We start from the raw sequence: 20452 nt of genomic DNA, 5'->3' as shown, positions 1-20452 counted from the left end.
CAGCGAATAAAGAGGCGGCTGCCTGCCTAAACCTCGTCTCACAATATATATATATATATATATATATATATATATATATATATATATATATATATGCTGCTTTCGGCGATCTGCATCAAGAGTGCTCCTTGATTGTTCCCATGGAGCTAATGAGCCGGTCTGGTGGTCTCATGGGATGAAGGCCCACTGTTTGCATGTATACTTAAGCTCGGACAGTGTCACATCAGTGATATCGACAATCTTGAAAATGAATAGTACACCGTATACAGTGCTTTTAATTTTGCCTTTGTCAGATCTCATTGAATTATTCCTGTTATCACGGTTTTAGGTTTTGATGCGATCACCATATTAGAGTAGGTTGCCTGTCGCACGTGACTAACTAAAGCGAAGAACACTTCTAATCGGAATGTAGGTGCAGCACAAATGCTGCTGAACCAGTCAACTCGCGTGCTCAGAAACTTGTACGACGACGCATGCATAAATATTGGACAGGCTGTCGCAGTGTCACTGGATCGTAACACTGCTGAGAGCGGTGACGGTGCAACCACTATCCTATGTAAGTTTCGATTACGGGCCTAAGGTTGGCATAACGAACACAAGAGATTTATTAGGGTGGCTGCACGTATTTGTGCTGTATAACTTGATTGTGCAGAATTATATGTAAGAATGTTTTCCACTTCGTTCAACGAAAGCGAGTATCCGAGGCCGGTTTTAGAGCAGCCGCTCTGGCGTGCGGCTCCCCGGCGACCCTGCGCGGGGCCATCGCCTTTTCACGAGGCTACCTGACCGGGGCGCGCGATGAAAGGCGCCCTGTCCAGCTGGCCAGTCAGCTCCCTTTCCGCTGCTGTGCGTGGTGCATCGTTTGGGCAGCGTATGCCCCCTTCCATGCATGCAGTGTCTCATTTGGCGCTGCAGAAAAGGGCAGTTTGTAATTTCGGAGAATTTAGTTCTTCCCCGAAAGACGTTAGGGTCTCAACTTGACCGCATTGGATGCGCGAAAATTAAAGAATGTCACAACGTTCAGTTGTAGCTTCTTCATCTTCCCTCGAAGAGTTGGCTGATGATTATCGCAGAGGCAGGTTTATAGCAGGGCATATATGTTCTGCTGATAAGTAGGAAACTTAGATCACCGAAGACGCGTTGTTAGCGAATGATACTGCGTTCGTTTCATTTCCGCTACATGTTCCATTACGTTTCAACAACTTCGGAACACCTGGCTGGTCACTCTCTAGTGCTCCAGAGCGGCGTGCCTAAGTACGTTGCAATACGCTAATGGAAATTGGGCGTTTGTAAAAGATTACATTGGTTCATTGGGAGTGGTGGGTCGTAACTAAAAACGCTCGGAGCTGCTATCAGCTTCGAGCTCGGAACGTAATTAGATTCTGACAAAATTCCGTTCATTACACTTAGAGCAGCTGGAATTTCAATTTTGCTAGAATTTTTCTAGCTAGAATGCCGAGAGCGCTCCATTTTCTGCAAAAACAGTCGACATGTGGTAATAACCAATCGAATGTTCCATTACGTAGATTATGCATGAAGCACGCTACACATCCGAAAATTAGTTATCGAAAGAACGCTAGATAACCATATTAGATAGCAAGAGCAGGTCGCGCAATAAGTGCACTTCGCTAACGAGATGTCGCATAATTTGTCGGTCTCCGAGCCGATCGATCGGCAATTATTGTTACGCACCGTGCCAGCTGTCACGGCACCTCTAGCTGTGCAGCGCACTTGGAAAAGATGGCTTTCTTGCAATATGTATCGCTACGTGAGGAGCAGAATGAGGGTGGCAAACCGAAATCTTTGCACAGACAGCTTTCAAAACGCTTGCGTGAGCGGCGGGAGTCGAGTGCCTAAGTTATACGGGGTATTCCACCTATCGCGGGTCAATATATTTATGAAGAATACTTTGTTCTAGGATGATACTAATAATGTTTCATTATTTGGTGCCATGTGCAAACAGTAAAGTTGTTCCTGCTTCCTTTAGTGATGTAAATAACAAAAATTAGTGAACGAATGCGGCACAATTGCATGTTTGCGTCAACTCAAATGTCAGATTTTGTGTCGAGTGCACAGACATTGTAATATTTACTTTCCAGCTTTCTATATTTTTCGCAGATAATGTAATGGACTCGTATCAAGCCTATCAAGAGTGAGCATTGAGCGTGTCCAAGCGATTCGAGTGTGCAACGGCAGCGTTCCCTAATGTTTCAAGCAACGCTACACGATGACTCCTGTCACACTGGGTGTTCTAATGTCATACGAAACGAATGTCATTAGCACCGAATTACTTCCGCAATCGAATGAGCTCGAGAAACTCTTTCGGCTTCGCACTCGGAGCGAACGTGTACTCTCAACCCCAGAAACAAAGCAAAAGAGGACACAGTATTTGCAAATTGAAAACCGTACTCGTATAGAAATAATAACGTTTGCGTGTTCTAATGGTTTTGTTACTATAAAGAGACAAAATATGTGCGGCAGGTTGTCGCAAAACGTTGTTACTCTCCAGCTCAGCAGCGTCTGGCCGCCGCCCATGCCGCCGTCACTCTGGTCGTCGGCCATAAAACGTCTAATCGCTTCCTCCGATTATTACGCCTTGTTCGTAATTCCTAATCGCTTCACCTGCTGCAACTTAGCGTGGTCGTCCAGCGTCGCCATGTCAGCCATTTTGTTTGTTTTTTATTTATCGGCTACTCAGGTGTCTAAGCCTTGTTTTGGCTATAAAGTCTGAAATGGAACTTTTTTTTATAGGCATTACTAATATACGTTTTTTTCAGTGAAGTGACGTCCCAAAAATATATTTAAATATATGGATTGCTTTATACCTACCATGTTCTACTTTAGTTGCCACGTTTTTTCGGAATGATTGCCATTGATATTGCCACCGAATGACAATAATTTTTTGTGTGTAGCACCTCGGCGGGCAAATGACATTCGTTGCACCGAATGCCATTCGATTCAAATGACATTAAAACTCCCAGTGCGACAGGGGTATAAGTTGGCGACCGCCAAACTGCGACAAGACAGTGGTGTACCTCTTGGCTGCAGTATATAGCAAATGTTTCAGGAAACAGTTTCAAACTTTAAAAAGCTACTTGCACATAATAATGAAATGTATATTCAAATAAGTCAAAAATTCACAAATTAAGCTTTTCACGCACTGATTACCTGGCGACACATATTACAATTTACAGATTCCAGCCAGAAAGTTAGCAAGGCAGATCTGGTTACAGTAAATTCTGACGATGGCACTATTTTTGACATATTAATTCCCGATCTTGGCGGAGAAAGGCTTACCTTTTCCAGTGATTTCTGTACTTCGATGCATAAAACAACTTTTAGTTTAAGAAGTCAGTGAAACGACAGTGCATTTTCACCGCTACTTTGACGGCACATATCTCGTAAATGGTGTCGTCCACACAGGTCTTTTAACATGGAGAGGCCTCAGTCTCATCCGCTGGAACTTGTAAACTGCAGTGTGTGTCATAAGGTAATTAGTTAAACCTGGTAAATTTTTGATAATTAGTTCATTGTGTATTTCTATTTTTGTGCAAGCAATGTCCGTCTCTTCGAGTAGACTAGTATATGGACTAAAGTTTCGCTATCGGCCATGTGTAATATTTTTAAGATTTGAAAATGTTCCTTGAAGCACCCTACATAAGTAGGAGAACGAAGCTCTATGAAAAGCAGTGCACACCGAAATAAAGCGGCCATAAGAACAATGACTGCAGTAAAACAAGAACACTGTTTTCTTGCTGCAGTTAAAGCGGCATCTTGTCACTTTAACGCAGCCACCATACCTTCGATTAACTGATTGGCGATCGCCAAACTGTGACAAGACAGTGGTGTACCTCTTGGCTGCAGAATATAGCAGGTGTTTCAGCAAACAGTTTCAAACTTTTAAAAAGCTAGTTGCGCAAAAAATTGAAATGTATATACAAATAACTCAAAAATTCAAAAATTAAGCTTTTCATGCACTGATTACCTGGTGACACGTATTACAATTTACAGATTCCAGCAAGAAAGTTACAATCTGTAACCCCCTTCCAGACCTTTGCTTTTCCGCACCCACTCGCGCACTTCGCGTTCTCAGTTGCATTTGACGCCGAAACCTCTCAAACGCGGTGACAAAAGCTAGGGAAAATGTAGCAAGCTGGCAACTTTTGAAAATGACGTTTTCCAAGGCAATGCACAATTTCCGATTAAATTTTTTCGGCAAGTATGCCAGCGTCACTATCAATGCACGTAATTATTTTGACTAAAGAACGCAGCAATAATCACAAAAAATATTCCCGATTTTGAGCCAAGAGAGCGCTAACAGAACACTGCCGTTTTCAAAATCGTTTCTCGTACCTCGCTTCCTCTACTTTTAAGATTTGTACACGCTAGCTGGTACAAGCTGTGTTTTGCGTTAAGGCTATGTGTACTATTCTACCACAAAAAGGTGGCTTTTGAATTGGCATTGTATGTCTGGCAGTTTGCCACACGGACGAGAACTTATTGTAGGTGATAGAGAGCAGAGAAGTGATAAAGTAACTGGTGATGCACGGCTGTGATAGATATAACAAGGCGCAGCAGACAAGACTAGCGCCAGTGTGCGTATGCTGATTTGCACTCCTCTTAGTAATTTCTCACTTGTGCGAAGCTGCAAAGTGACAATTTTATGCTTGTTTCAGCAACGACCTGTTTCAGACTGAATTTGCTACCAGTGCATCAGATGATCCCATCAAGAGATTCTATACTAACGCAAAGGTATCATATTTTGGCTTAGTGGACATGGACACTGATTCCTATGATGTAAACAATACATTCACACGTGCTATTTATCCCGTGAAGGTAAGTATGCTCCCGCTTTACATTATACCTGTAGGCATTTTTCCCCAAATGCGGGTTGGTCCTGCCTTAGAGTAAAGCGTTGGTTCAGGCTAGTTGGTAATTTATACTACGTACAGTTTGGGCGCAGAATTTACAACAATGAAAAAGGCACATTAACGGCATAGGTTCTCTGCACAATGTGCACTACATAGTCTCACATCCATACAGCGATGCTATCATAATTTCTTTAGATTATTGCATTTCCCATGTTGTGGAAAACTGACATTTCATTCCAGAATATGTAACCTTAATGACAAGAAAACATTACCATGTAAACGACTTGCATAGACGCAAGCTACGGTCATATAATCCGGGAATGGTAAGAACGCAAATACCTTCTGTTTATACTCTGAGCACTTACAAGTGCATTGAGGGTGTGTCCTTCGAATTTGTCATGAAACTGGTAGGACCCTACATAACGCCCAGCTACGATGATAATTACAGCTATAACACAGGTAGCCGCACTCTTGTGCGTTGTGAATAATACTGATGACGATATTTCAAGAAACCATTGAAAGCGCAAAAAAAAAAAACGGTTAGCGCCTTGACACTTCGCTTTAAGTATTAACCAACTATTCTTTCAAAAGAGTATTGATTGCTACAACAGTACAAAATTTGCGCCAATGCAGATACAAAAGACATATGTTTGGAAAAATCACAGTATAGCAATATTGTTGTGGATACAGCAGACATATAGAATAGGGTATACTTGTTTGAATTCTCGCACCCTGTTTTAAGACCTAACGCAGGTGTGGGTTACAGTACAAAAATAAGCATCAGCAAATAAAATTAAAAATGAGTCATAATAGCAACAAAAGCTTAAACATCGCCCGAAAGGGGAAGCATTGATATATATAGCAAAGCATGAGGCAACCACGCTGAGGTTTTCAGTGATCGGCCGTGTAAGTTGCAGTAAAGATCAAGCTACTAAATGATATGACAAGTATGGTGTCAAGCACGCACAGGCGCATATGAAGAGATTTCGCTCGATGACTGCAAACACTCGCTGTCACAAGGCTAGCGGGAAGAAAAGCTCCGCTAGCGCCGGCAGAACGTCTCCTGCTTCCTCTCGCTTCAACGCCTTTACAAAACATGAGATAATATGACCCCCAACACTAGACACGCGGGTTTACAGCGCTCATGAAGCCGCCAGCCATCTCGGCTCGTCCACTTTTGCACCTGCCGTAGTTCGCCTCCAAGAGCACGGGTGCCGCGTATGCGCAACCCCTCCCACCCCCCCCCCCCGCCAAGTCCATCCCTCATCATTTGTTGCGCGCGCTTCATCACGCAACCTCTTACACTTTAACGCGCAGAAAAACATCGCCCATAAAACTAGCATCCTTCTCGGCTCTCCCAAGAAAGCGTTCTTTTCCCTATTATACGCATCGCGACAATTCTCTGCAGTTAGTGGTGATATGCCGTTGGAAAACCATACGTATTTATTAGTGCATATGATTGATTTTATTTTCAGCAGTAATTTAGGGTTTGATACATGATAGAGTACTTCTTTAAGGTCTAGTAATATAAAGTCAACTTCGTTGTACTGACTCCTCAAGAGATTCAATTAGTTGTGTCGTGAAGCGAGGAGTCACAGCCGAGCGCCACAACCAGTGGACCAACGTAGCAGGCTGTTACAAGGGACTCGCACGTCGCGGGCTAGCGCCGCGAGCACGCGCCGCACAGCTTTTTTTTTTTTTTTTTTTGTCATCAATTTGCATTGCCGTTCGAGAGCGCCGACATTTAGCGTCCGTGCGTAGCGGCGTCCGTGGGCGCTGCAGTCGCTCAGAAGTGAAGTACCGCGCCAGAAGAGTGTTGGCATTGCTTAGTTGTGTTGTCCAGTGAAAAAGACAAACGTGCTTGTAGGTTGTGTTCAAGTACGTCAGAGAAAGTCAATAGCAAGAAGAATTTTCAATATGAAAAAAAGAAAACTGCGTACCGTTGTTTGCAATAGGATTAGGAGTAATTTAGCATGCTTCTTGTCGTTAGATATCTTTGCGAATTGTAAAACGCTGCTACTCGTGCACAAATAGGCCTTATTTTTGGCCTAATAAGCACTGAGAAATTTGTAGAGCGGCAGCCGAAGATAATGTGGCGGCTTAGTTTGTTGCCATCAATCCCGCTCTGAATATTCTTCAAAACTTGAGTGGACAGTAAGATTGATTGCGACTGTAGGCTAATGCCTCAGGAGCGAAGGAGGAAGGTAGCTGGCCCTAATCCACGCCTGAAAAGAAGCGCGAGCCGTGGCTTCGCGTGCCGCGAACAGGCGCCGTCTTTGACTTCTTGTCATGCGCATGCGCGCTATCCGTGTTCTAAGCACCGCCCAAGGGTGGGGGCTACAAGGCTATTGTTATCAGCATCCTACTCAGACCCGAAGGCTGCTAAGGGGCATATCAACAATTGCGTCTGTTCTTATTATCTAGTGGTAGATTTTGAGTGTGAGAAGACCAATATTTCGTTTCAATAGTCCGGTTAGCTACTCGAGGCAGCATCTCTGTGGAAATTGCGGAAGTCACCATCTCGTTTTGATTCTTGTCATAAAAACCGTTTTCGTTGGCCAAAATACATAGACGAAGATGTAATATCGCGTGCTACGTTGGTCTCTTGATGCTGCATCCTCTATATTTGTACTTTATTGTTGTCTCTATAGTACTCTATAGGTACTTTATTGTTGTCTTTTGCCTTCTCTGAAGACATCGTGCCCTCGAACGAATGGGCGAAAATTTCCTTAAAAGCTTACAACAGTAATGCGGCTAAACCACTTGTTCAGCGTGCTTTAGAACTGAAATGCTGGTTTTATATCTGCCCTAATTGTAGCTGAGCTAATCCTAAAAAAAATGAATAAAAACAATGTGCACAATTTAATACAATGGGACCGAAGACGGTATAACACTGCACAGCCTATTCTATTGCGCCAAATGACAATTATTTGTTTCCTTCCACTTCACAGGTAATACAGACAGCGTACGAGGATATAGTTAAAATGACGGTTGATTATGGCGTGACACTTGCTATCACACCTCCTAAGCGGTTTCTCAGATTACTAAAAGTTGAAGAAGACTTCGGGTAAGACAAGTTATTCCTTATTTGACGAAAACACTTGTGGGCCTCATTTTCTATGGAAAAGTATCATATCAGCCTCATTAAGAATCCTCTGAATACTGAAAACATTTGCACAGCTTTTAAGTGCTTAAGCATCGCCATGCCTACCGAACAAGAAAACCCGTCCCTCTGTGACGTCAGATAAATCATTAAATTAATCTACGCAAAAGCACAATAAGTTCGAAAAAGAAGAAAGAAAACGTTGGCGGTGGCAAAATTTGAATACACGACCCCACGCTTTTAAGTCTGGTGTCTCATCCACTGCTTGCAGAAGGGGAATAGAGCTGAACCATATGAATGTGTTCTGCTCTGCAGGCGGTACAACAGAAACTGCAAAAGAGACAAATTAAATGTAGGCAGACGTGAAGCATTGTGCACATTATTAACATTCAGATTTTGCCAATATATAATGCCAAACACGCCACATCACCGATGAGTTCTGGTGGTCATGGAATAGGCTTTTCCTTGGGGAGTTCTGCCACCGACTGAAATGCCACCGATCTCCTAGGGTTCAAGCGCTTGGCGTCGCACAACATAGGCAGTTAAGCAGTCAATAAGTAATGAACGATAATGAGCAACGATGGGTTAAATGGGTCTCATCATTGTTGACGAAGGTTCGACGCTGTTTGTTTTTTGGTGCTATTCATTCTCTTCCTCACTGCCCGCCTCCATGCTCTGGTCTTGCACGTTAGTAGAAAGGTAAGCGCCGCAGTTTCTCAAATGCTTTGGCGAGGGGCTACAAATAATTACAGCTGTGAAGAGGCTAATGTACCGACGCCCAGGCTGATTCATAGAGCTTTGTGCGCTTGCCACGCTATAGAAAGGTCCAAACAAGTTACTCTCGTCGCCTTTCCTCTGTGCTACGACTCTTCCATGTGTACACATCCTCTGGGCTACTCCTTAACGCCGCGTACAAAGCAGCAGCAGCAAGCAAGCACGCAAGCGAGCGAGCGAGCGAGGCGAGGCGAGGCGGGGCCGGGCAGGTCGGGTGGGCGGGCGGCAGCACTGAAAAAGTTGATGAAACAGACACTATCACCAAGGCTAACCCTTGTGCGTTCTTCGTTAACATATTTCTCAAAATCTAACTCAAAACTGAAATTTACAATAAGGACTGATCAACAACACAGCACAGTCTGCTTCCACATTCTCTGCAGGCCCAGCAACATATTTAGCAGCCTTAAAACAAGAGAGCTTAGTGTCAGAAGAGTATAAAATAAAATTTGTCACCGTGAAGAAAGCAATACTGTTAGGTATAAATGGGAATAAAATGCAGAGTCTGCCCATAGCAAGTTTCGCGCTGAGCAACAAAGTGTGCAAAATAAGAAAAATGCGGTGTATGAGCCATGTATGCAAAAACAATGTTCGAAGGGCACTGTTCTTTAGTTTACCTCCTCTTCGTACATAGATGGCAGCCACATTAAGTAAAGTGGGTCAGAAAGCCACATCCTGTAAGTAAAGGTGGCCGCGCTTGATGGGCCCATTCTGACACTATATCACCACATGCATCCATTCAGTGTGGACATTGCACGCGAGATCAACGAGCGTTTGTTTGACCGTGAGAGATATAGCTAAAAACTCATTCTCCCTGTTTATTTTTCTTCCCAAAGCTTTTCTAGGATTTTGGCGAAAATTTATTGGACTCGCCCAGCTGAGCTACAAGGCACTGATCAACATTTTTTTTGGAAGGTACATTATATGATTGAATCGTTCGAATAGTGTGTATATCTAGACAGTGAAGTGATCTGACTGCCAAAGTAACAAATATTTGAAATATTCTAAAAACATTTGGTACTTTTGGCACCAGCAAAAGTCGGAAACGTTGCAAAGTTAGAATTTCTTTCTCGGAACACGGGAAAAATGTAGATGCCGCAAATTAAATATAAATTGCAGCCCGGCTGACATAGTATATATAGCCGCAAAATATCTGAAGGTTCAGCCGATCGTCTGAAATATATGTAAGGTACAGCTTCTTGCAAAAGATTTTGGTGCTCAAGGCCAAGAAAGTAGAATTGGTGGTTGTCTTCAATATACGTCCGATACATCAATAGATAGCTATGTATGTCAGCTATTCATGGGAAAAGTTACAAAAAGTATTATATTTTTAGTGCAAAGTATTCGTTCCTAAATTTTTACGTCATCACTGGCTTCTCTCTGACGTGCGCACTTGCTTGCCTGCCTGCGTTGCAGACGACAATGCTGGCTTCGTCTGCAACAGAGATCACAGAGAAGCGCTGTCAAGGTCTGCGTTTTATTGCCAACGCACTCACGCTCTAGCGCAATGCTGCTTGTGCGTGGTGTGCGTCAAATGAACTGAACAGTCAATACACATGGAATATGACGACGCATTAATTTTGCCCTGAAGTCCTACTCAGTTAGAATGTAGGTTTCGCGCAATTCTCAAAAAGAATTATTTGCACTTAAGTAGGTAGTAAATCAAGAAATAACGCTGATACCGTTCACGCAAGGCACTGCAATATAGTGCGACATATCAGCATGCATTGCGACAAATACACTCTAAAAACTAGGAAGGGTATCGCAGGAGTGAAGCTGCTGGTTCACTCTTCAAAGCGTCGTTTTACTCTCGCAAAATGTCGAGGAGAGTGAAATGCATTGTTCACTCTGTCACCAAGGAGAGAGTGAAATGTGCTTTTCACTCTCCCCTTCAGAGCTAGAGAGTGAAAAGACTCTTGCGACAATAGAAAAGAGAGACTCTTGCGGCAATAGAAAACAAAACGTAGCGTAATCTGCTTCAACTGTAGGTGGCTGGCACCGAACATGGCAATGTATCATTCATGCACGCTGAGCAAAGAACACATCGTTTTGCTTCTAAGAGAACAGGCCGCCGCAGTTCAAAGGAATGCGTAGCGAGCGCTCTACTTTTTCACTCGGAGTGGCTCCACCGCGCGCGCGCGCTCAAGATCGCGGAACAACACAGCACCGGAGAAAGGTGACCCGTCCAACGAGCAAAGGCCAGCCGAGGGAGATCGTGTGTCTCGCGTAGCCACGAAAACACGACAGTCGTTCGTCATGCCTTGGATATAACAACAAATCCTCCACGGTAAGTGAATTCTAACTTAGGTGCACATTCTCCGTATATGTCATGCTATCGCCAGGAAGTCGTCGCTGCGCTTAGCCGACGCGATTGACAAAGGACTAGGCGTACGCGCTGTCTCTCGATGTCAACCTAAAAAGCCAGTCGTCGCGATAACTGCATGGGATTTTATCACTTTGCCGTTGTCCGTAAGAGCTTTAAAAATCGCAAACGCTGCCAGAACTATGGTATGTTCAATAAGACTCCAGGCGAGAGGACGCTTAAAATGGTTGGTTCACCAGCCCGTGATTCCGAGCCTATGCGGAGCGTGATTAGCGTGCGTTTTGTGTGTTTGAATTTATTCAGTTTGGCAGTCTACTGTGTACGGAACGCTGTTGAACTAAGGAATCACAAAACAGAAGGCGTCATTTTGCTGGCAGCATGCTTTTTTTTTTAATAAATAAACCGCGCGCTTGACGGTGTCTCGCGCAGGGGGAATCTGCGACCACTGAAGTTACGTGCAGCACCAGTGCTAGTTAGAAACTTTGCCGCAGGCATTCACCTGCATGCTGCAAGAGGTCAGTTGGGCTCGTTATCTTGAACTTACTGAAAACGCATGAGGAATCCATGTTTTATGCTGAAAAAAGTATAAAACCCCATATAAGCGATCTTGCGCGCGGCATGGTACAAGCGACGCGATGGAGATGGCTGTCGCGTTCGCTCGTCGCTTACAAGTCGTACTCCGTGCGAGCGACGATGTTGAGCGACGCCTCCCCGGTGTTGCCGGTATGAGGGATGCAATCACGCGTGACGCGTGCTTTATAGTAATTTACGTTGATGTATTTTGCTATAAAAAGTAGCATATTTCCGGAGGTCTTGCAGTAGGTTCTTATCCTTGCACGTATAAAAATTGAATCATTTGCTCGTTCCGCGCGACAATCGGTAGTATTTGAGCGATGTATGTACATCCAGTTCCGGCTTCGCGCTATTGGCTAGTCGCTCATAGCACTTCTGGGCGACGAGCGACGATTTCTAGATTTCCAGAACCGAGCCATCTGTTCAAGCGACGGCCCGTTTTGTCGCTCGAATCCGTCGCTCGTCGCCGTCGCGCACTAAATCGCTCTCACAGTGTTTATCCCTAAGACTGAACTGTTTTTGCTCATGTTGAAATGGTGTGATTATAGGTCTGGTTTTGTCTCCTGTTGCGGTTTTCGTGCACGGTGCGAAACTGAAAGGATGCTTATGTCTACGAACTCGGTGAATTGTCAAGCAGCTAGTTACGCATCGGCATCGAATATAACGGCTGCTGTGTGGAATTACAATTGCAGGGCCGCTTTGCATACGCTTATTGTTTTGGACATGCCTGTGCATTTGCTAATATGAGTTGGCGTGTCAGAGTTATGTCATATGAACAGCTAAATCAGCCTTCCTCTGGGGGTTACAAGCGTAATGTGTGCATTTTGCTATAACATGGCAGATCAAGATGTGTTTATCGCTTGAATATTTTTAGTAGAGAAATAAAATATCAAAATAAAATGTTGCTTTAATTCCGTGTTACCAGTCTGTCGTACACAGAACAATAGGTTGGTGTAATAAACTAATAACTGCGGTTTAACTGCAACTTTTACATGCCTACAAGAATCTAAAATGCTAGATTTCAAACTGCAGCAGTAGTCGGGTCTGTCAAAAATGAACTCCACTGCGCACCTCATGCATGAAAATAAGTTCATGCCTTTTAGTAAGCTTAGATGCAGGCCGAAGTGAACTTGTTAGTATTGAAATGTGGGTAAGCTTGCCATAACAAGCCTTGTTGCCCTTTTTTATAGGCACATCCATATATCCATTGAGCTGAAGGACAATATTTTCATCCCTACTGAGCATCATGTTTGCAGCTATAATCCTCAAATTATGGCTTCAGCAGTGGCACAACCAGGGATGGTGCGGGGGAGGGGGGGCACACTGGGCACTTGCTTAGGATGTGTCACAAGTGGTGTTTGCGATACACCAGACTCATGACACACCTATGACGTCTGAAAATGACCAATATTCTATTCATTAGCAGGAGTATTCTAACATTCATGAAAAACAAGGATGAACTGTGGTTTATTTGTTTTTTTGCTTAAATCTAAAAATTGAAGTTAGTTTAGCAGTTGACTGTTGCAGTCATTTGGATGTTTGGCATGCATTTCACTAGGAAGACTAAGAGCTAAGACTTTTTATTGCCATGGCCTTGACTGTCTTGATGTTGTTTTGCACCATGCCCTTGTGTTGACTTTTGCATACGATATTTTTCAGGCATCCGCTTTATATAACGCAAGAAGGCAGCTGCAAGGACACAAGGATGTGAAAGAGCCAGTGCAGCGCGACTTCACGTAGTGCAGAGGAGCCAATGCCAAAAAATCAAAATACATTGGCATGTTATTTGGACAAGAAAACTAGTATGTGGGTATATTGGGTGTACCATTTGACCAAATGTCAACAAAATCAAGATACAGTATGTTACACGAAGATGAAAATTCTCACGTGCTCCAGGCAGTCATCTTAACATGGTATATTTATGTAATGTCTCTGATTGGAAAGTCAAATCAAGTATGCTCTCTGGAGACAAACACATAGCAGCAAGTGTCATTGAAAAGTTAAAAATGTGTTTTAAGAAAGCTGATTAGTTCTGAGAAGTGACTGCTTTTTGTCTTGCCTCTCAACAAATATATCCATGTGATAAAAAAATAGTGATACAATGAAACTGGATATTTGCTTAGCGACATGATACATACTTGCAATGAGCCCGATGCCTGTGTTTACTATAAAAAGCAACAGCCCATGCTTGGTTAGGTTAGGCCCACTACAACATGCAGGCATGGGTGATTGGTGCTTTTTTTATTTCTGTGTCGTGAGGTTTATTGACGTGCGTATAGGTGCAGTGGCACGCAGTATGGCTAGTACAAAAAGGGGGGGGGGCAGATATATGTAGCTCATTGTACACGACACAGGGCAAAGGAAATCCGTGTTCAGCAACTATGTTAAATGCCATGTACGTAAATTTTACAACGCTACTCGTTCGAAGCGCGCACAGGTGCATATTGAAGAAAAGTTTCCAGGGTAGATAATTTAGTTCGTAATTTACACTAATTTTGCTCTAACCACGAGACATAATAATTTGAATATACTGCACGGAAAAACCTAGAGCGAATTAAATTGTGTCAGCTTCGTGTGTATACATATAGTCTTTCCTATGCATTAGGTTTTTTGCGTAATGCATTAACACTTGACAGCCTATCTTATGATGTGTACTCTGTTTACATTACAGTTCTTTATTAGTTTACTCGTTTGTTTTGCGACTGATGAAATGCCGGCATATATATATTTTCAACATTTGACATAACCCTGTATGTTTTGCAGGGACAACCCAGGATGTGCATTTCTCAGCACCCAGTCAACTGCCAAAAGTGACTCAAACACAGGCCACCAGTAAGTGTACATCAGTTGCAATTTCACATTATGCAGTTGGCGGCTGCCTTGTACGGAGGCTTTTTTTTTAATGAGCTGGTGATGTCGTTCTAATGTACATTTTGACCACAAAGGTGCGATCATGTCTCACAGAGGCATATATGGTTGCTATTCTCTGCGAGGGACGTGTTCTCGTGTTTGTGAAGCATTTGGGTTTGGCAGTATTGTCGCCGAATGAGCCGGATATAAACACTAACTCGCCACTGCCGGCAAGTAGTTGCGAGAAACGCATTATGACGCTGTAAAGTTATTTCATTAATTCGAAGGAAAGTTTTGCAGCAGGAAAAAAGGTTGGTATTCCAGGTAAACATGTCTTTTTCTCACAGGTTATTTAGCCAAACTGTGGATGCATGAAATTCGTGACTTATGAATAGATTTTAATTTATTCTTTAGTAATGCTTCTAAAAGAGACTAGAAATAGCATGTGACTACCTCTGCAATCAGCAGACCATACATTTACAGTCATAAGTGGCAGTTCCATGCAGTCTCGCATTTTATATAACCTTTCCTTTCAGCAACATTGGAACTGGTGGCTGCGTTTTCAGAAGGAGAAGTGTACTTGACACTGTATGTGTATGTGTGAATTCGGGTTTCTTTGTATGTGTCGGCTCACTGACAAACGGTGCAAAAATTTGTTGTACCATGAGCCTGACGACGCCTTCTGCTGGTAGAAATGCGGCACTTCGTATTTTATAGTACTGCATGACATTTAAATCAAAGCTACCACATAAAATGATCAAGAAAACTAACCGCTGTTATAGCTGTTTTCCTCAAAGAACGCTTGTCCTTTATGGGCTGTGTTAATCTGAGCTCTCCACCGATGTTTCAGTAGTATTATGCCTTAGTGAGTGAGAGATTGGGGGCTATTAATCGTGTTAGTGTTTAAGTGGTGTCCTAATTATGTGCATTTGTTCCAACAAAGTTGTCTAGATTACTTTATTGTGTAGTGTAAAGCTTATGAAACCATCAGCAACTACTGAGTTGCTAACACGCATATGGATTTGCCACTATACAGGTGGAACTCGGCTGTACCACTGCAGTGCTGCGGAAATTGTCTTCACCAGCGGCTTTGCAACAGCTGTTTCGCAGCATGTCGGTATGTGTTAATTTATAATTATGTTGGGATGGGCTAGTATTATGGACCACTGCTACTCTGTATTGTGACAGATCCATATGATAAGGGACGTAATGGGCACAGCGAAAGCCTTTGAATTTTTTACTATGGTACATAAACAGGCTCTCCTTTTCGTCACTGGAGCAGGAGAGAAGGGCATGCAGGCACTCCTGAATGTACATATATTTCAAAACATGAGAGAGACATATATACACACACACACAATTAAACTAAAGGCAGGGACGTTCCATCTTTCATCTTGAATTGAATTGTGCAGTGCAAAAATACAACACAGACCACAGAGAAGCACACATGTTAACAGGTTTGATACACACGTTAGTTCAACAGATTTGATACTTCAAGTGTGCTATTTTACACAAGGGGGAAGGGAAAGGGGAGATAATCTGAAAAAAAAAGTGGAGTGGAAAAAAAGGAATCGTGCCAAAAAGCATGAGAAGCATCGCGCAGCCAGGATCACCAGCAGGACATCTAAAAAGCACTCTGATAAAATTACATACAGGACAACCTTACGTATAGCTTGTTTCAATCAACTCGGATCACATGCAGCCATTACTGCAATCATGTTGTTTCCTTATGTCATATGGGGGAATGATGTGGGCCCAAAAAACTGTTTAGAGCTGAAGGATTATGTTCCAGTCTAGCCTCATTGCCTGCTTTTTTATCATATTGTTATCAGCTGCTTATGTTAGGGACAAAAAGTAAGAGTACGAACTGTTTCCCGATTCGCCATTCCACACAACATGTCTTTGTGACTATATGTACATGCAGATGATCCATAGTTGAAAAATATTCAGTACAGAAGAATCTCATTACAAGATACACTTGGTTGTAAGAGACATCTGAAAATGGTTTGGTTGGTTTTCCGATGTTTGCCACGTTAACAATACTGTATACAAGAGACACCTTTGTTACTAAGGATGACTTTTTAAGTATTCACTACTTCGAAGGGACACAACCCAGACATATTCACTTTGTGCACCTTGTGTGCTCCGAAGGGCGTAAAGATCACGCAATCCTTACACAAGTCAATCGCGCATGTCTCTTTTAGCATGAACCAGAAAAGGAGGGCAACGAGGACAGTGCAGGGCAGAAAGTGTCTGCAGTTGAAGCTGACGAGCGTCTAAGAGCACCTCAAAGGTACTGCGAGCAACAAGGCTTGCAAAGTGAAGCGTTTAAATTCCAGAAGTTGGGAAGGAAGCTAACACAATCTACAGTCACTAAAAAGCTGTGAATGTCTTCTTTAAAGGGCCCCTAAACCACCGAGGTTGAAATTTAGTTGCGGTGTTGCAGTTCTACACAATAAAGCAATGAACAGGTAGCCACGAGAATTTTTCGAAACGGTGCAGTAATAGTGGAGCTACGTGTGTTTGATTATCGAAAAGTAGTCCCCACTCATTTTACTCTTTCATCTGGTACACGCCATATGGACAGTATCGTCTTTTCCTTGCCTAGTACACCTCCAAATGTTACAGGACAAGCCAACACCAACGAGCTCTGTTGCTGCCGCGCTGGCCCGTCGTCCTGCGAGGGGTGGCGCTAATACAACGGAACTGTATGGTGACTCGTGTTGAAGAGCCTCATAGGGAGACCCTTCTGTTGGCGTTTCTGTTCTTTGCCCCCATTGGCTGCCCACAATAGCATCGCGCGCAACGCGACGAGGAAGAAGGAGTGTGTGTATTTGCTTGCAGGCCTTGCCGGCAGTCGTACACTTTCGTTCGACCAATCGACAGCACCGGAAACTGGTGACATCATCAGAGACAGCCTGGTGACGTCAGGACAAACTGGGGGGTGCAGGATAGGTCCAGAGAGGCGCACGGGGTTATTTTCTTCATATTGTGGTGCTCCGGAAGTGCTACGCACTCTGGCATTTGGCTTCGTCAATCGTGACAGCATTCTGATTTCGATACGCGTGTTTACTTGAAATGTTCAAAAAATGTCGAGAAGTGGTTTAGGGGCCCTTTAAGCCACCCTGAGCATTAATTCCTTCAGATATATCAAAACATACTTTAGTGATGATGCATAATAAAGTGATCTAGTCTGGCTCCTCAGTGTCTCAAATTTTTGATTTCGAGAGGCATGTTTCCTGTGCCTCTTGAATATCTTCTGATGAGGCTTTACTGTAATATACACAAACAATTGTGTAACTCCTCCTGCAAGTATTATTCATTAAGCCCGGTCACTTATGTGCAAAGCTTGTGGTTAAGTCTTGATGTCCGTACTTTTTAGAGCTATGTTTATTAATTCATGCTGTTCTTATTGTTTCTTCGATGCAGGAGACAATGCCTACGAAATTATTGGCCCTGATCATGAGAGCCCTCAAGGGGCAAACAACATCTCTGTTGCAGAAGTGAGCCCGATACCACTTGGAAGTTACCATGACAGATGACACGGCAGCAATAGATACAGAGACTGCCATGTCTACTGCAGCTGCAACAGTGTACGAGGCAAGCAGCAGTGCGTCAGCATCAGCAGCAGTGTCAGAAAGAACCACACCAGGCCTGGTAGAGCAACATGTGTGCTATCACTGACTTTTTTTGTAGTGGATACAACTCATTTGCTCAACATACAAAAGCTTTTCACCACGACTGTGAGCCAGTGTTATTGTGGAGCAAGTACAAGACTAAGTTAGGTGTTATAACACAGTACAAGCATCACTTTAATATATGCAAATGCAAACATATTACAGTTGTTGCCTCCCCAGCCAGCCCACATAGTGACAACAATGTGGAACACATGGTGGGACACACCTCTCCCCCATTACAAGATAGTAGAGACTGTCAGTGTTGTTGCTAGATTGACTGGTCTTTGTAGGCAACTAGAAGGACAACACAGGTGTCATAAGATTGTTGTTGATGTTGTTGTTGAAGAGGTAAAAAAGAAGTTTGATGGGAGCTGAAGTGCCAACTGATATTGAGCAAATCAAAAGCAACCACCTGAGAAAGCAACACTATCGAAATTTGGGTATCTATGTGCCGCCAACTCTGGTAAGAATGGCATAGGACAGAAGTGTGATGAAAATCACACAGACACTGCTGTTGAATCACTGGCCACAGTGAGCAGCGACTTGTAGGGCAAGAGAGTCAACTGAAACTAACATTATGATATAGTGTCATGATCCCATGTGACCACTTTTCAAGTTATTTTGCAAGATACAGCTCAACCTCCAGAAACGAGACTGCAACTTGTCTGTAAAAAAGCTTTCACAAAAAATTATTCATAACACTATTAACATAGCAGTGTCTTTTTTTTTGTGTCGGTTCGAGGTTCCCGGCTGTCCATTAATGCAAAAATTGAGGAAAAAAAGAACATGTCGTACTTACACCTTTTTAACAAGTACGAGGGGGACAGAACTTTTCTAGTCATGCATCTTCATCATACTATCAAGTTTTTAAATGCCTTTTATAATTATTATTACCAGTTATATCTGAGTGCATTGTATGCATGTAGCAGGTGTAAAATCAGGTCAGTTGGATCAGATGCCTTATCTGCAAGCGAGCCCTATATTCAAGAAATTTGAATTAAAATAGTTACGTTAGAGACGCAGTCTTTCAGCACTTTATTGCCTGTGGTTTAAGCATTGCTCAATACTTTTGTGGGTGGCAATTTCAACCGGCACAGCACTGCGCTTTGCCACAGTCACATTTGTCTTCAAAGCGGTTTTTACCATTTGTGTTGATCTGTTTGTGTATGCATAGAGCAAGTTTTTAATTTATATTTTTCTGCATTCTTGTGCTTGCACTAAGCTTGTATAAGGCAGTTACAAAATGTGCGTCACTATAATGAGCTGTTCTGTTGAGCTTACACTTGCAAATAATCGTGTTCAGATGGCCGCACTTCTATGCGGGTGCACTGCTAGCTTTGTGTATGTTCTCATGTTTGTATAAAGCTTATATAAGCTAGTTAGAAAATGTATGTCACTAAGCATTGTGATATTCTTTAAAGAACTGCTTGGTTGGTTTTACACTTGTGAATTAGTATTGAGGCGGTGGTATTCCCATGTATGCCCACTGCTAGCTTTCTGTGTCCTCACGTGTTTGTATTAAGTTTCTACAAGGGAGTTACAGCATGTACGTCACTAAGCGCTGTGATATTTTTTTAAAGAACTGCTTTGTTGGTTTTACACCTGTGAGTAGTAGTACTCGGGTGGCACTAGTCATGTGTAGGTACAAAGGGACCATTTGTATACATTATGCTCATGTAAAGCAGTTACAAAGTGTATGTCACTAATTACTGTGATATTTATTGAATTGCTGTGATGGTTTTACACATGTGAATAATAGTGGTCAGGACACAGTACTTGCGGTGTATAGTTGAATTTATATACTGCCAAGACATGGGCTGTATACGTACCAAAAGAAATGTATGTCATTATATTGTTGTGATTATTACTGTTTGGATTTTATTAAACTGTAATAAAATTGTTTCTTGTATCTATTGAGGTATGGCAATTTGTCATGCAACCAAACTGAGGACCTGAACTTGTGCATACAAATAAACAGCTAATTTAAGAGTATACTGCTCATATTCTGCTAAACCAGTTTAACAAATCTTGTACTACAATGCTGGAAAAATGACAGAGCTGACTCGGATGTACAGAAAAAGTTCTGCACTGGCTGAAGGACTGCTCCACACTGGAGTTCGTAATGTTGCGTTTATTGGAGTAGAACAGAAAGTGCACTTCTATTAAAAATGCGACTGTCGGTGCAGAAACATAAGGCAGACGAGCGGATGTGGCACATTTTTATCAGGGCCCTCCATGCCTACTACTGCATTTCTAGTCTTCCTGTGCTCTGCGTATAAGCCCC

General features: G+C 42.9%; 1 protein-coding gene across 3 annotated transcripts; it reads left to right on the top strand.

The window, feature by feature from the left end:
• Window positions 1-11901: 11901 nt before the first annotated feature.
• Window positions 11902-19794, top strand: LOC142579979 (uncharacterized). Of its 3 annotated transcripts, none has more exons than XM_075690675.1 (4): window positions 11902-13443; window positions 14405-14473; window positions 15528-15608; window positions 17921-19778. In XM_075690675.1, the coding sequence occupies exons 1-4, from the start codon at window positions 13395-13397 to the stop codon at window positions 18031-18033; spliced, it is 312 nt and encodes a 103-aa protein (XP_075546790.1). In that variant the 5' UTR covers window positions 11902-13394; the 3' UTR covers window positions 18034-19778. The 3 variants fall into 3 exon arrangements, 2 of the variants coding, with proteins under 2 accessions (XP_075546790.1, XP_075546792.1); XM_075690677.1 differs by having other exon boundaries at window positions 11902-13554; window positions 17921-19777; XR_012827517.1 differs by lacking the exons at window positions 11902-13443; window positions 15528-15608 and having other exon boundaries at window positions 13988-14473; window positions 17921-19794.
• The last annotated feature ends 658 nt before the right edge of the window (window positions 19795-20452 follow it).

The sequence above is a fragment of the Dermacentor variabilis genome, chromosome 4 (genome assembly GCF_050947875.1).
Source record: "Dermacentor variabilis isolate Ectoservices chromosome 4, ASM5094787v1, whole genome shotgun sequence".
NCBI lineage: Eukaryota > Metazoa > Arthropoda > Arachnida > Ixodida > Ixodidae > Dermacentor > Dermacentor variabilis.
The sequence above is the reverse complement of the archived record's forward strand: the minus strand, read 5'-3'. Positions and strand labels throughout refer to the sequence as shown.

What these genes read in the sequence shown, in the direction of transcription:
- LOC142579979 (XM_075690675.1), top strand. Translation starts at nt 13,395, where the DNA reads ATGCCAAAAAATCAAAATACATTGGCATGTTATTTGGACAAGAAAACT. An exon ending in TTATTTGGACAAGAAAACTA is followed by an intron (nt 13,444 to 14,404) that starts GTATGTGGGTAT and finishes TATGTTTTGCAG; the next exon opens with GGACAACCCAGGATGTGCAT. An exon ending in AGCTGTTTCGCAGCATGTCG is followed by an intron (nt 15,609 to 17,920) that starts GTATGTGTTAAT and finishes TCTTCGATGCAG; the next exon opens with GAGACAATGCCTACGAAATT.